This window comes from Harpegnathos saltator, unplaced genomic scaffold (genome assembly GCF_003227715.2).
Source record: "Harpegnathos saltator strain DR-91 unplaced genomic scaffold, Hsal_v8.6 scaffold60, whole genome shotgun sequence".
NCBI lineage: Eukaryota > Metazoa > Arthropoda > Insecta > Hymenoptera > Formicidae > Harpegnathos > Harpegnathos saltator.
Genome location: NW_020230427.1, coordinates 743,187 through 757,675, shown reverse-complemented (window position 1 = coordinate 757,675; position 14,489 = coordinate 743,187). Strand labels below are relative to the sequence as shown.

General features: G+C 33.2%; 2 protein-coding genes across 5 annotated transcripts in view; both read right to left on the bottom strand.

Moving 5' to 3' along the window:
• Positions 1-14,489, bottom strand: part of alpha-Man-Ia (alpha-Mannosidase class I a) — a 923,832-nt gene that overhangs the window by 226,421 nt on the left and 682,922 nt on the right. The gene's annotated exons all lie outside the window — the stretch shown is intronic.
• LOC105189208 (uncharacterized) lies at positions 3,074-9,767 on the bottom strand. 3 transcript variants are annotated; one of them, XM_025304273.1, is made up of 8 exons: positions 8,572-9,767; positions 8,174-8,480; positions 7,452-7,713; positions 7,268-7,384; positions 4,662-4,752; positions 4,438-4,583; positions 4,075-4,207; positions 3,074-3,985 (listed from the first exon to the last, which is right to left on the bottom strand). In XM_025304273.1, exons 1-8 carry the CDS (start codon positions 8,938-8,940, stop codon positions 3,935-3,937), a joined length of 1,476 nt encoding a protein of 491 aa, XP_025160058.1. In that variant the 5' UTR covers positions 8,941-9,767; the 3' UTR covers positions 3,074-3,934. The 3 variants fall into 3 exon arrangements, with proteins under 3 accessions (XP_025160058.1, XP_025160057.1, XP_025160056.1); XM_025304272.1 differs by having other exon boundaries at positions 4,438-4,752; positions 8,174-8,291; positions 8,361-8,480; XM_025304271.1 differs by having other exon boundaries at positions 4,438-4,752.

The following is a 14,489-nucleotide window of genomic DNA, read 5'->3' as shown; positions in this document are numbered from 1 at the left end:
TGCCCTGAATATTTTTCCACACTTACAACGCGTTAATAAATATGACCAATCTTGCAACTACGTGTATCGCTTTCGTCGTAGTAGTTACGTCACATATTACAAAAGTAGACATATAAACTTCTTATAAATAAAATATCATTTTGAAATAGCGTATATATACATTTTCCTAAAGACAAAGTGTAGGAATATATGACTATTGTTTAGAGATGTGCGAATCAAGAATTTCTATGTCAAATCGAATTGAATCGAATCTCATTTTTTAAATTCGAATTCGAATCGAATCGGATCTCTGAAATTTCATTCAAATTCGAGTCGAATCGAATGAAATCGAATCAAATCATTAACAAATTTAACATGACTATTAAACATGCAAATAATGATGGAAGATTTTAATATTAAACGGAATATTGATATTGTAATATCATCTTAAAGTAAAATATATATTTCAATATTTAAAGTAATTTATAACTAAGTTATTAATTATAAGTTATGTTAATTACAAGTTAAGAGTTCAAACATGCAGGCCCAGACGACCCGTTTTATAGCTGATGCGCGCAAACGCTAATTCGCTAATTATTTGATTCATATTCGAATCTTCGCGAATTCGAAATTTTCGAATTATTCGGATTCGAATAGTTCACACATCTCTACTATTGTTGAGTATAATATTATTGAAATTAGTATTATTATTATTATTATTGTCGTTGCTATTTTTTATTGTTATTATTATATATTAAAATGTTTTATAACTGCATAATTACACACATATTCTGCATATCACAACATTAGTTGTCTCTTATTATGGGGAAATTCGAAGAGGCTTGTAACAAAGTACAAGCGAGTCCAATATTTATTCGCATTTCATTCTTTTTACTTTGCGCTACATTCTCTGGAAGATTGTCGGAATCAAGAGAGAATGTACAAAGCAAATGATTTTTCAGAATTAACATGTTATCTATCACTGGACATATTCACTTAATGTAAAATCAATCTGCGCTTCATGTTGCCAGATGCTTGCAGTGTTATCTGCATGCCGAGATATGTCAGGAATACGATGATAATTAGTATCCACTACAATAATGCAAGATGTGATCTGTTACGATACTAGATACCTAATGCTTTGAGAAAAGCCCTATTGATTATATAGTATTCCTCGATGAGATATACGCCTCATGGAAGATAAAATGCTACTAACCACTGAACGAGTACTCAAACTCTATTAATATACTATTCTCATAAGCTCAATTCTTCTTCATTTAGAAATTATCTGTGAATATTATAAGCGTATTAATATTGAACGATTGATATATGCCATAATCTGTAGCTCGAGCAGATGCAGTGAGAGTACTTCGAGAAAGAAGGGAACGCAATGGAAACATATTGTGATGGGCGTTTCTTGGGCGAGAAAGAAAAAAAAATCAATTATCTAGATTGCTACGGTATTTTCTCCCCAGTTCATTGGAAGACAATATCGCTCTGTGTTTTCACTTTTCTCGTTTTTCGCTCAAATGTGCAGTGATAATGTTGCGATATATATCGGATGACACATTAGTTTCTTTTCATCCATCAAGTGTTGCGATATTTTTACATATATCTGCGGAATGAATTCGTTATTTTAACGCTACTCTTGCAACTATTTGCTGTTTTAATTTCGTTAATTTTTCAACATTTCACTATATTCTTTCCATGTTCCTTCCTCTGAGCCGCACGTCTTCCGTAACAACCGTCACTTGATAATATAATCTTTCCTCTAGCTCAGGGTTTCCCAACTTTTTTTGTATTCCGCATCCCTAAAAATTTATTAATGAACCTTCGCACCCCCCAAAAAAAAATTATTTGTATGTTTTATGGTAAAAATTAGTTGTTAAGGTTTTAAGAAGTTAATTTATAACAATTTATTATTACATAGTATTGTTTTATAGAAATTAACTATCATTTGAATATTATAAAATTATTATCCATGGTATTAAGCTTCGCATAGTGATACGTAATGAACATATACGTACAGATACATAAAAAATATATAATTTTAATAACATTTTTTTTAATTTGATGGTAAAAATGCCGGATTATTCCAGAATTCATCTTAATCATCATTAATTACAATCACTTTTCCTCGCATCCCTAAGAATGCTTTTTCACACCCCCAGAGGGTACAAGCACCCTCGATTGGGAATCTCTGCTCTAGCTGATTCGTTCGTTCATTCCTTGGACGATTATATACTGATGCGTCTCAAGAGTGAAGATACGTTTTTATTTAATATGCTATATTCAACAATTTTGAAACGGATACGAGTCGTCGAAGAGCGAATCAAGAGAGACATCGAGATTGATAATAATCCCTTCCTTTTTCGAAAGTCGTTATCGCGTAGAATATACCACAGTGAAATAAGATACGGCCGTACTCGTTAACTAAAAAGACACGATGCACCGGTTGTTAAATTCACACTGAAGCTCGATACTTACATTATGCAACAAGTTTTGAGTTTTACCGAAGCGAGACATTATAGGGACGCTACGAATATACCGCCACATATTAAAGTGACATTTCTCATTATGCATTATGAATTTTTTGCATTATGAACAAGAATAGTTTTTGCGTTTGCAATGGTGCTGCATACTATGGTATATTGTAACTGCAAATTTTTTGCTTCCTTTAACGCACTCCTCACAAAGTCGATTAGAGACTAGGGTAAACTTAAAAACTATTGCGCGATGTATTAGGTGCTGAACTTAATTTTGAACTCTCACGAATAGACGGTACCAGCAAGGAATGTTGTAACTAACAGCTCAAAAGAAGGCTTGACATTTCTCCATAAAATTAAATACATAATGGCCTATTTTATTCGATAAAAAATGGAACGTAATAAAGAGATTTTTGACATATTCTTCTTCATTACTATAATTTGAAGAAAAATCTTACTGAAATTCATCGGTTGCTCAGTGAAGCTTATAGTGATGCTGCTTTACCAAAAATGACTTGCAAAGAATTATTTCAACAATTTAAAAGTGGTGATTTTACGTGAAAGACAAACAACATCCAGGTCAGCCAAAAAAGTTTGAAGACGTTGAATTGCAAGCATTATTGAAAGAAAATCCTCAAACGACCAAAGAATTATCAGAAACACTAAATGTCATCGACGGCAGTTTTTCCAAATGTTTACACGCCATGGGAAAGATTCATAAAGAAGGAATATGAGTGCCACACAAATTCACTAATGCTGCAATCTCTAATCGTCTTTCCAATACTAGTTGTTTGCTCGCAAGATATAAAAAAGGAGTTTTTGTGACAAATTGTAATCGGCGATGAAAAATAAATCTATTATGATAATCCGAAATGCAAAAATTTATGAATGGTGCTGGACCAATCGTCAATTTCAACGCCTAAATGGAATATTCATGGTCACAACATAATGCTTTATATTTCGTGGAATCAGGAAGGAGCGTTGTGCGTGCATGCGTGTGTGTGTGTGTGTGTGCGCGCGCGCGTGTATATGTGTGTGTGTATCATGAGCTGAAATCAAATAAACTGAATCTAAATGAATTGAAATCAAATAAAACAATCACAGACGACCGCAACCAATGACAATTGAAACGTTTGAACAAAGAATTGATGCGAAAAAGGTGTGAAGAACGTGAGAAAAACGTATTTCTCAGCAGCATAGAATAATTACAAGTATAACAAAATGTGAGTTAATGTGATAACAAAATTTCGTAGCTTTTCGTAGATACATATACAGAATAAGGAGTTAAGCAGAACGCTATGTTTCAACTCGATTTGTTTATTTTGTAATACTCTGTTATTTATTTCAGGCCGTACGTTATCATATAGAGTTTTAATATCTCTAAGTCAAAGAATTATCATTTTTATATGATACCGCGAGATGCAAGATACTAAAATTGACTATAAGTATCTCTGTTGTAGTTTATATTTTTATTGGACAGCGTAAAGTACTGTGAAATACGATATTGATAACTTTGAAAGCTGGAACATAAAGTTTTTCTTTTATTCACAGAATACATTGAGCCAAGGGTAATGATTTTTTATAATATATTTGCATCAGCATTCACTACCATTGTGAAACCCTCGTATGAAGCATTGAATATACCGCCCAGTGAGATACAAAAATGTTTACTACTCTTTTGTAATAAAAACGGCAGTAATTTTTGTACATTTAAAGAAGCTGTATACCATGGCAAGCTGCATCTGTAAATTAAAAATAATGAGTATAGTTACTCGCCTTGAAAAATGTTTTTGAGACTCTCAAGCTCTTACCATATATTCTCCTTTAAATGCAAAAATAATAAATTTTACTTCCATCATGGTATTTAGTTCAAAACACGCTTATGTACAATGAATAGACGGTATTCAGAATTATTTTATCACTGTAACGTGCAGGACAACTTTCTTGAAACTTTCGAAAAACGAATACTCACATTATATTGAAGATTTCGGCATTAGTATTTGTAATTTGTTGACCGACGTGGTTGCCAAGGAACATATAAACAAAGTGAAAGAAAATGAGAATAGACGGTATAATTATTTCAATTACTTCCTCGAACGCTGTTATCGCTTTAAGAAACTGCAATGTTAAATGTACGTTAAGGAGATATTTAGTTGATCTGGAAAAATAGATGGTACAAAATATCGACTTACTCACACGAAACAAATTTATTGATAAAGACACCACACCAATTATAGTTATAAAAAGAAACGATCTTTGCAAATTTTGCATTAAAAGATCGCAAAACCTTCAACAAAAAATCTCATCATACAATATGTTATATTCTGTAAGGATAAAATTATTCTTTTCGTGTTTAATCGAAGAACTTTATAGAATATTTTTTAGAAAATTTTGATGCGGAATAATTAATAATAATATCAATATCTAAAAAATAATATTAATTAGAATACTATTATACAGAGTGTCTCAGACTACCTGGATCCACCAATCTCTCGTGGAGATGTAGAGCAGGACAAAGCGAACACAAATGTTCTATATCATTTTGCGAAATTCGCAATAATTTTCGTAAAATTAATGTTCAAGGATTAAAAAAAAGCCAAGCGACGGAAAAAAAGCATTTGAGTCGCTCAGGCCGCAGCACAGCCAACTTTCTAACACTTGTCTTGGTTGCGCGGCATGAGAGGGGAAAGACAATGTGCCGTTGTTTGTCTTTTGCGGCACGCATTTGTCTATTAATCGAATTTTTATGAAAATTGGTATACAGGGGTTTTTCGGGTCGCTGATTACAAATCCTCTATCAGATTTTGACGATTCTTTTTCAAAATGGCGGATCCAATATGGCGGCTAACGATTTTGGATATTTTTCATCAGTTTTTCATGAAAATTGGTATACAAAGGTTTTTCGAGTCGCTGATTACGAATTCGCCATCAGATTTCGACGATTATTTTTCAAAATGGCGGATCTAATATGGCAGCTTACGATTTTGGATATACACATGTGTATTTCGTCGGTTTTTCATGATAATTGGTATACAGAAGTTTCATAAAAAAAGACAATATTCATAAAAACTTTAAATGTACTTTGTTGCTAATGTTTTCTCGAATAAAAACAACTAATCTTGTTATTTTAGATACTCATTTTAAATTTTTTATAAAAATTAATGGAAATATATGCTTTCGGATGATAAACGACTTTGAAATTGAATATTACGAAATTTGAATATGCAATATTAGTTTAGTGAATCCAAACATTAGAATCTACTAACAAATTTGTATTCAAAGGCAAACAATTTTATTTATTGGATATCATAAAAATAATTTGAATTTTTATATTTCTCTCCCCGCTAATTTCGAAATTATAATAAGAAATTATAATAATAAGTTGTTTGTATTCAAAGATCTGAAAAAATTAATACATAATTTTCAGAAATATTTATAATATTTTAGGGCCTGATGTTACTAGCGGATTCAAAAAATGTTTTCTAGTATACTGATTTTCGCGGTTTCATGATTCTTCTTTAATTCTGACATGAATTTTTTGTGAAAAAAACACTATTTTACGTTTATTTTATACTTTATTTATTTATGTAACAAAATTAACTAATAGTAAAAAAAATTACACCCTACCAAATACTATTAAGACTCTTATTGAAATAAAATTATAATACAAAAAAAAGTAATAAAATGCACTATTTGGTGTTCGAAAAATTAAAAGAAATGACTTCGAGATAGGTGGTCGATATATCGATCACCAGCCGCAAAAGGTTAAATCGGCGCTCCTACGTCTAAAATCGCGTCAATGACCGATACACAGTTTACAATTACAAGATCATTTTATAAGACAGCAAGAATAATTTAATCTGAAACATGATGAGTGTCTGTGATAAAAATAAACAATAGAAAAATAGAAAGCGATAAAAGCCGATGTGAGAATATAATTATTTTCTATCGCAATTTATCATTTCATTATGTCGAAAGGAATCCCAAAGAAATATTAACAGAAGCCTATTATACATTTACAATTGATTCTTCATATTTTTCTGTATTGAAGAATCATACACGACACGCGAAATATTTAACTATAACATGTTACGATTTTTGTTATTGTAATTGAATAATATGAACAGAGAAACATCCACTCTTGGTATAACAACTTTAGATAAATTATAATGCGCCTTCTATCGTAATTATATTAAAGGCAGGCAAAAATTTCGGTAAATGTTCACTTTAGGGGAGTCAGCTCCGATGACATCGACCTTGACATACAGGAAGTTCTGGAATGGTTAATTATTCCAAAAAATAATGATTGTTTAAAACAATGTTTGAAACAAAAGCTGTAGGGCTTAAAAAAAGCTATCAGATGTCGATAATTGTTCGACCTTGGAATGACCTTGAGAAACGTTATCAAGGTCGATATAAAAATCTTAAATGGAAACTCTAATTTGTTTTGTGAATGAATTGATGAATTTTGTGAATTTAATTTCTGTGAATTAATACCTCAATAACCATTGCAAATATCGCAAATGATATGGAACTTTTATGTTTGTCTTAATCCGTTCCATGTTTCCATGAATTCCTCTTGTGAGTTAAGGGATAACCTGTGTGCGTGTGTGTGAGTGTATGTATGTGTGTAGATTTAATTAATGTTTAATTTGATGAGAGCACATTCTTAGCTTGCGTGCAAACGCTAGAATATATCTGATGTAAATTTGATGTAAAAATAAATTTGGATAGATAATGATTAAAAGTTTGTTGTGCAAAAGCTCGACATAAGATATTTCCACAGTTTAAAATATACAAACAGAAAAGCCCTTCGATGAGTGATGACTGCGCAAATCAGTCTGTCGCGAATTACGTGCTGCCTTTGCGGATTAGGGATTCGTAATATGTCCTTGTCCATTGTGATCTCCATCCGATAGCTGAAAACGTGACACTGATATTGCATATCGCTTGATTGTTTCGAAATTGATTATTTCAAATTCTCACTTGGCCACTTTAAACAACGCACAAGCGTGTAAAGCATAACCGTAAAGCGTTATTCCGACACTTATCACTGTGGTCAATCCTAAGCAAACGAAAACCGTCAAATGCAATATTAATACATAACAGTACTTGGACTGATCGACGAAGTATTCCACTGCAACATGTAGATCTTCCGCCCGACTCACATTCACGGGCGAAACAATGTCAAGTGTTATCGGTATAATGTGACACATCATGGTCGTTATTATGCCAACGCAGAGACAAACTGAGAAATATCAGGATAGATCAGTATTTTAATAAATTCGTTCATTTAATAATGCTACAAGTAATTAATACAATCAGGCACATTGTGTGGGATTAAAATATCCGTATTACTGCGTCAATACTTTCGTAGCCTAAGCAAAATGATACTAAGAGCAATAAAAATATCGTAGTACTATATGTAATTGTGCGCCTGACATATTTTCTTTCATTACATTTATTTATGAAAGAAAAAAGCGTAATGTAAAAGTGAGTGTGATATTAAAACCGTGTCATTGATCAGTGTAACCACGAATCATTACGAATATCAGAAATGTGTGCGCGTATGCGCGTAAACCAGATAGTATTGAATAAACGTAAACGATGAGGTGTAATTATTACAACAATTATGCTAAGCATTAACTTGCTATAATTGCAAGCAATAAATGTGCACGTGTACAAATTAGTCCGCAATCGATGCTTACATAGAAATATTTCCGTAAACTGTTTCGCCAAGTTGGCGTAATCGTTCAATATGTCGAGTTCCGCTTTATTCTTGAAAAACTTCCAATCCTGATACATATTTTCCATGATTTCTTTTATCTGAAGCGAATAAACGATCCTTATGACATGTTCGGACGAACGAGGCGTGGTAACTTGTCGTCGACTTACCGTGTCGGATTTTAAATAGTACAAGTAATACGTATAAAACATGAAAATAGTCGGGAAAACGAAAGAGAATACTTTAATCAGTACGTCCATGGTGCACTCGTGCGTGATGAACACTGCCAACTAAAAACAATAATTACGTCGACCACGACGCACGTTGACAGCGTTTCTCGCATTCGGACCGAAGTACGAAGAGCGTAAGAACGAGTGATACCTGAACGAATATCGCCGAGAGATACATAATCGTCATGAAGGTAGCCTGAACGCATGCCCATTTCGAATCCTGATAGGGCCACAAGCCGAGCGACTTGAGTAGGATACGATTGAACTTGTAGTAACAATCCTCTACCGACATGTTCGTCGAGAAGCTCGACGAGCGAATGAAAGAAGGGAGAAATTTCGAGGAGAACAATATTTCGCTATGATACCATTTACGATATATTTCCGTCTTGGTACATACTGTATTTTCCGCGGAAATATCGCGAAAGTACATTATCGCGAAATAACTAAATGACGGCAATAATTTGGTGCATCTTCGTAATCGCACGATGAAAAAGTGAGAAGAGCGCGTACCTCGTGACATCGATCGATGAACAATCAACCTCCGTGATAAAACGAAAGTAATAGCGACAGCAATTGACGTAATTACGAGTTTATCTTTTGAACGATACCTTCGGCGAAAATATACCGTATCGATTTCCTCACGCGAGCAGCATTTTTGCGTAGTTAGTCGTGCGATGTGCTAGCATTACGAACTTTCACCCTTAGCATTGGCGGGGCAGTTTCAACAGGCAGACGTACGTTGTATGTTCTCTATTAGATGCATCAATTGTAACAGTAGAATAGCTAACAAGCACAAGTTTACATTTGGTAGCCTCAAGCAAATTTTCTCGTTCGATAAGCGATGGGTGTGATTTATTAATCTCATTATCACCATACGACACATGGTACAAATCCTTCATCCATAAACAATCCATAAAGTGAAACAGAAGATACGTTGAAAAGTCATTTATTCACCTTATTAAAACGGAAATCAAATTCACTCGATGCACTGTCAATTTCATTACGTCTGTAAGTAATATATAATAAGGGTAATAACAATATTCGATATCGAACAATCATTTTTCCAAAGCTAATCTTATAAGATCGATTAATAATATTTCTGCCACTGTTCACACGTCTTTATTGCATGACATCACATTGAAATATGATATTTCCAAAATTGTGAGCTGAAACGTGCATTCATTTACATTTAGCACGTTGAACATGTGATATCATAATTAATAATGACAAACTCTCAATACCGTTGCAAAGGCTTCGTATAAGATATCGAAAGTGCTGGCGATAGATAAATGGACATCTTTGTTATCCTTTCGTAATAGAAATAACAATTTTTGTATATTTAGGGAAATTGAGTATTATTTTCAATTATATCTGCAAATAGAAGTAAGAATACATGTTAATATTGATATGCACTTTCCAGAATTTTGAAGATTTTACATTTTGATAAGATGTAAGAATTATTTTGAGAAATGAATTCTCCAAAGAATCGCCTCCGGAATATATAATTATAGAAGAATTAGCAATAGAGAAAAAAGACTAATTTTTCGAACGCTATATAAACAAACAAGAGACTTTTCCAATAAATATCCATGGCGCAAACTAATTTTTCGAGAATTGTACGCGCTTCTGTTCCAGACTAGAAATCCATAATATGTCATTTTATGCAATACGTGTTTATCACCATCATTTTCATTCGATAATTGCAAATACGCATCGATATCATACAATTACTTCGTACCTAATCGTTTCGATTTTTCGCTTAATTAATTTGAACATAACGCAAGAATGTAAATGGTAACTATAAAGCGTCATTTTAATAGTTAATATCGGAAGCATTCCTGAGCAGATAAAATGTATTGATGAGCACCAAATGTATTATGAACAGATAAATAAGTTTAACCGTGTCAAATCATTGCAACAATTATGGTACAAGTGTATAATTATTACTGTGTCATATATATTCTTTCTTCCGTCAAAGTATGATTGCAACTAAAAGATATAAATAAATCCACGATCAGTACATACATGTAAATATCTCCGTAAATAGTTTTGCTGTAGAGGCGTGATCATCCCATTCCGTTCTAATCATGAAAAATTTCCAGACGTAATACATATATTTCATTACTGCCTTGAATTATCGATTAAACTGAATCGTATAAAACAATGCTCGAAATTACTTTCACTTTTCAGGCAATTTTCGCAGAAGTTTTCTCCTATTTGCTTCCCCTTAGCTTCCCTTTACTACACCTGCATGCTTGCTGATCATAGATCTAACAGTCGCCCTTCCCACCTCAGAGTTGATGATATTGTAACAGTTAAGAAGCGTTTACCAATAACTGTAAAATTAGCTATAATCAGCTGTTGGTAAGCGTCTATGACGCGAACGGATCAGATTTAGAGCTAGCGGACGTGTGGGTGCAGTAAGGAGAAGGTAAAAGGAAGTAAGTAGGGGAAACCCCCGAAAATCGCCTGAAAAATGAAAGTAATTCCGAGCACTGGTACAGAAAGAAAAAAGAAAAAAGGAAAACATACGAGCGTCTTACCGCGTCGGAGCAAAAATAATAAATATGGTGTATGACCAACAGATAATCAGGAAAGTGAAGGAATGTATACATTGATGAACGAATCCATGGTGTACTCATGTGTGAGTGACAAATAGCTAATTAACAAAATTATTATTATATCATGTAACACGTTAGATACAACTTTTTTGTTTGCGTATGAACATATAAATGGACGCGAACCGAAAATAATGCAAATACTTGCACAAATATCGCCGAGAAATGCACAATTATCATCCATTGTCTTTACCATTTGGTCTTTACCACTTCAATTTCTGATAGAGTCACAAGCTGAACGCCTTCAGCATAATACGATGCAACCTATAATAACAATCCTTCATCGACGATATTCGTTACAAGAATCCACGAAATGAAAAAAGAAAAGTTTCGTGAAAAACGATAGTTTACTACCACTCATGTGTGATGGTCATTAAGTATTACCTCCGCGATATATCGAACCATTTTCCATGAAGAAATTTCGTGAGAAAACGTAACTGCAAAATGACTAAATAACAGTCGTAATTTGACAATATTTTCACGATTATATACACATGAAGGTCGAGTGATAGTACGCCTCTTGATCGATTTAAAAATGTTCACCCCTTATGTATGTGACAAAATGAAAACAACGGCAATGCTAGTTACCATAATTATAGTTGTTTTTCTTCTTTCATGCAAGGGTGTTTTTCCTTTGAATTTTGTAGCAATATTTGTAGCGATATCTTCGGCAAAAATATATCTTATTATATGAATTTTCACGCAAAGCATATCGTGCATTATGTCATTTAAACATTTGTCCTTAAACAATATCCTTTAAACATTCATTTAAACAAACATTTAAACATTCACCCTCTGTTGATGAAGACCAATAGACTGAGGCGAGTCATGCATTTTTTAACTCTTAGACATGAGCTTTTATAGGAAGGTACATAACAAATGTTAAATTGAAATTAGAATGTTAGATTGAATTTAATGCTATGAAATAAATTCTCGATCGATTAGCAATTGATGTGATTTATTAGAATCGTCGCTCCCAGACAAGTACAAACGTTTCGTTTATTAACCATAAAGATAAGAATGAGACAGAAAGCATGCCGATAAAGGAACATTTTATTGATTTTCCGGAAATTAAAAGCAAGCATCTTCGATGAACTATTAATTCCATTATATGTGTCTGTAATACATTGCATATTAATAACGAAAGTATTGAATATTAAGTGTGATTTTATAAGATATGAAACTACAAATGTTTTGGCCACAGGTTATATCCTCATTGAATGGTATAGATCACTGTGAAGTACGATATAGCAGAGGTTATTACTCGTAACTAGAACATAGAATATTTTACGTACAGCAACAGGACCTGATAGTAATTAGTTATGTTATACTAGTAATTATACCGTTGTAAAGCACTCGTATGAGGAATTGAATAAACCACCAATCGATAAATAAATATCTTTATTACCCTTCTGTAGTAGGAACAACATCAATTTTTGTATATTTATGGAAACCACATACCACAGTAGATTGTATCTGCAAGTATAAAAAACGAATGTTGTACGTGAACTTTATATGCGTTCGTGGGGTATGTGCAGTTAGCAACCCAACTTTAGTTCTCGATAGTTCTGATTAGAGTTCTAACTTCCTTTTGAAGAGTATAAGAATTTTTTTATATTAATAAAAAGAGTTCCGGCGATTAACAGTACTAAAATAGCAGTTAAAAAATGAGGTGCTAACTTCACACCCAACTTCAAGATCGAATAGTTCTGAGTGGCTCATTCGATGTCTTTTGACGAGTACTAGAGTTCCTGATAGATAAAAAGATATTCTGATTTTTTTCCAAAAGATTAAAAAAATTAAAAATTTCGAAAAATTAAACATCAAGCTCGAATAGTTCTAAATGGTCCATCTGGTTTCTTTCGATAAGTTCTACAGTTCCTGATACAAGAAAAAAAATTAAATTCACAGAATTGTTTAAAAAATAATTACGAACAGTATTACCGTAACAGACCTTTGACGTCAAATAACTTTTTAATTACTGGTCGGATCGTTTTCGACCCTTATAATTTCTTAGTTTCTATTCTTAGTCTCTATAAGTTTATTCCACCTTAAAGATCCGGTAAACGAAATTTGGCTAAGTCCTGAGTGAAATTTTTTTTCAGAATTCTCAATAGTTCTGAGGGCAGCTTGCATATCATTCTAAGAGTTCTAAAAGAAATTATAAGGGTCGAAAGCGATCCGGCCAACTGTTTAAAACTTATTCCGCGTTGAAGATCCGGTGTACGAAATTTTGCTGTCAGTATAGTTACATTTTTTAATAAAGCAAAAATTCGCATAGGCTGAAATTCCATCCATGTCAGCCTTTAAGAGTTAAGGCACAATCCTAAAGAAAGCTTACAACACTAGAATTGGTACTGGATCGCTATATATATAAATAATAATTGATCACTGGATGAAAATAACATATGGGACAATATTCCCAAGAATTTTGAAAGACGAACACTCACTGTATTAAAGATCTCAGCGTTATTGTTTGTCACCTGTTGGCCGATGTGGTTGCCGAAAAATATGTAACATATATGAACGAAAAAGAAAGCCAGTGGTATAAATATTTGCATTATATCATCGTGTTATCGTCTGCAGCAACTGCGGTATATGCAATTTTTGGATCATTTATTTGCTTATTTGGCGATTTATATACGTATAATGAATATACATAACGCAATATATGAAGCACCACTTACTCGGAACAAACATATAATCAGGGATGTCATCCCGATTCCGATTATCGCGAAAAATGGTCTGTTTAACTGTACCATTAGCGTATCACAGTACCTAGAACATTCGAAACACTTTCACGTTATATTGTAGATGAAATTTTGTCGAGCTAAAATTATCATATTGCGTTTAATTTAAATAACGAAGCTAAAAGCACGAAGTTTCGACGAATAATAGCTTCACGCTAAATGTCCGTGTTTAACAACGCATGGTCGCCTCGAGATTTGTTGAAATAAAAGAATTAGTAGTAATGAAGAAAGCTTTTCGATTTTTCGAGCACTATGTAGGAACGAGCAAGAGATTTCTCCGATGAATGTCGATGGCATAAATCAATCTATTGAGAATTACGCGGTCCCGCTCCGATACAGGGATCCGCAATACGTCACTGTCCATTGTCATCTCCATTCGATAGCTGTAAATGCATATCGATATCATAACTCGATTAATTTAGATCTAATTATCTCGAATTCTCACTTGACTATTTTAAACACGGCGCAACTGTGTAAAAGGTAACCGTAGAACGTTGTTCCAGTAGCCAGCACAATGAATGTCCCTAAGTAGGTGAATACCATCAAATGTACCATAAACAAATAGATGTATTTGGCCGGATCGAGAAAATATTCCGATGTACACCTTTTGCTGGCGACTCTTGTTCAAAGGTAGAACAACATCGAGAAAAATTGGTAGGATACAAACAGATGTAACCAATGACATACAAAGCAAGAAACAA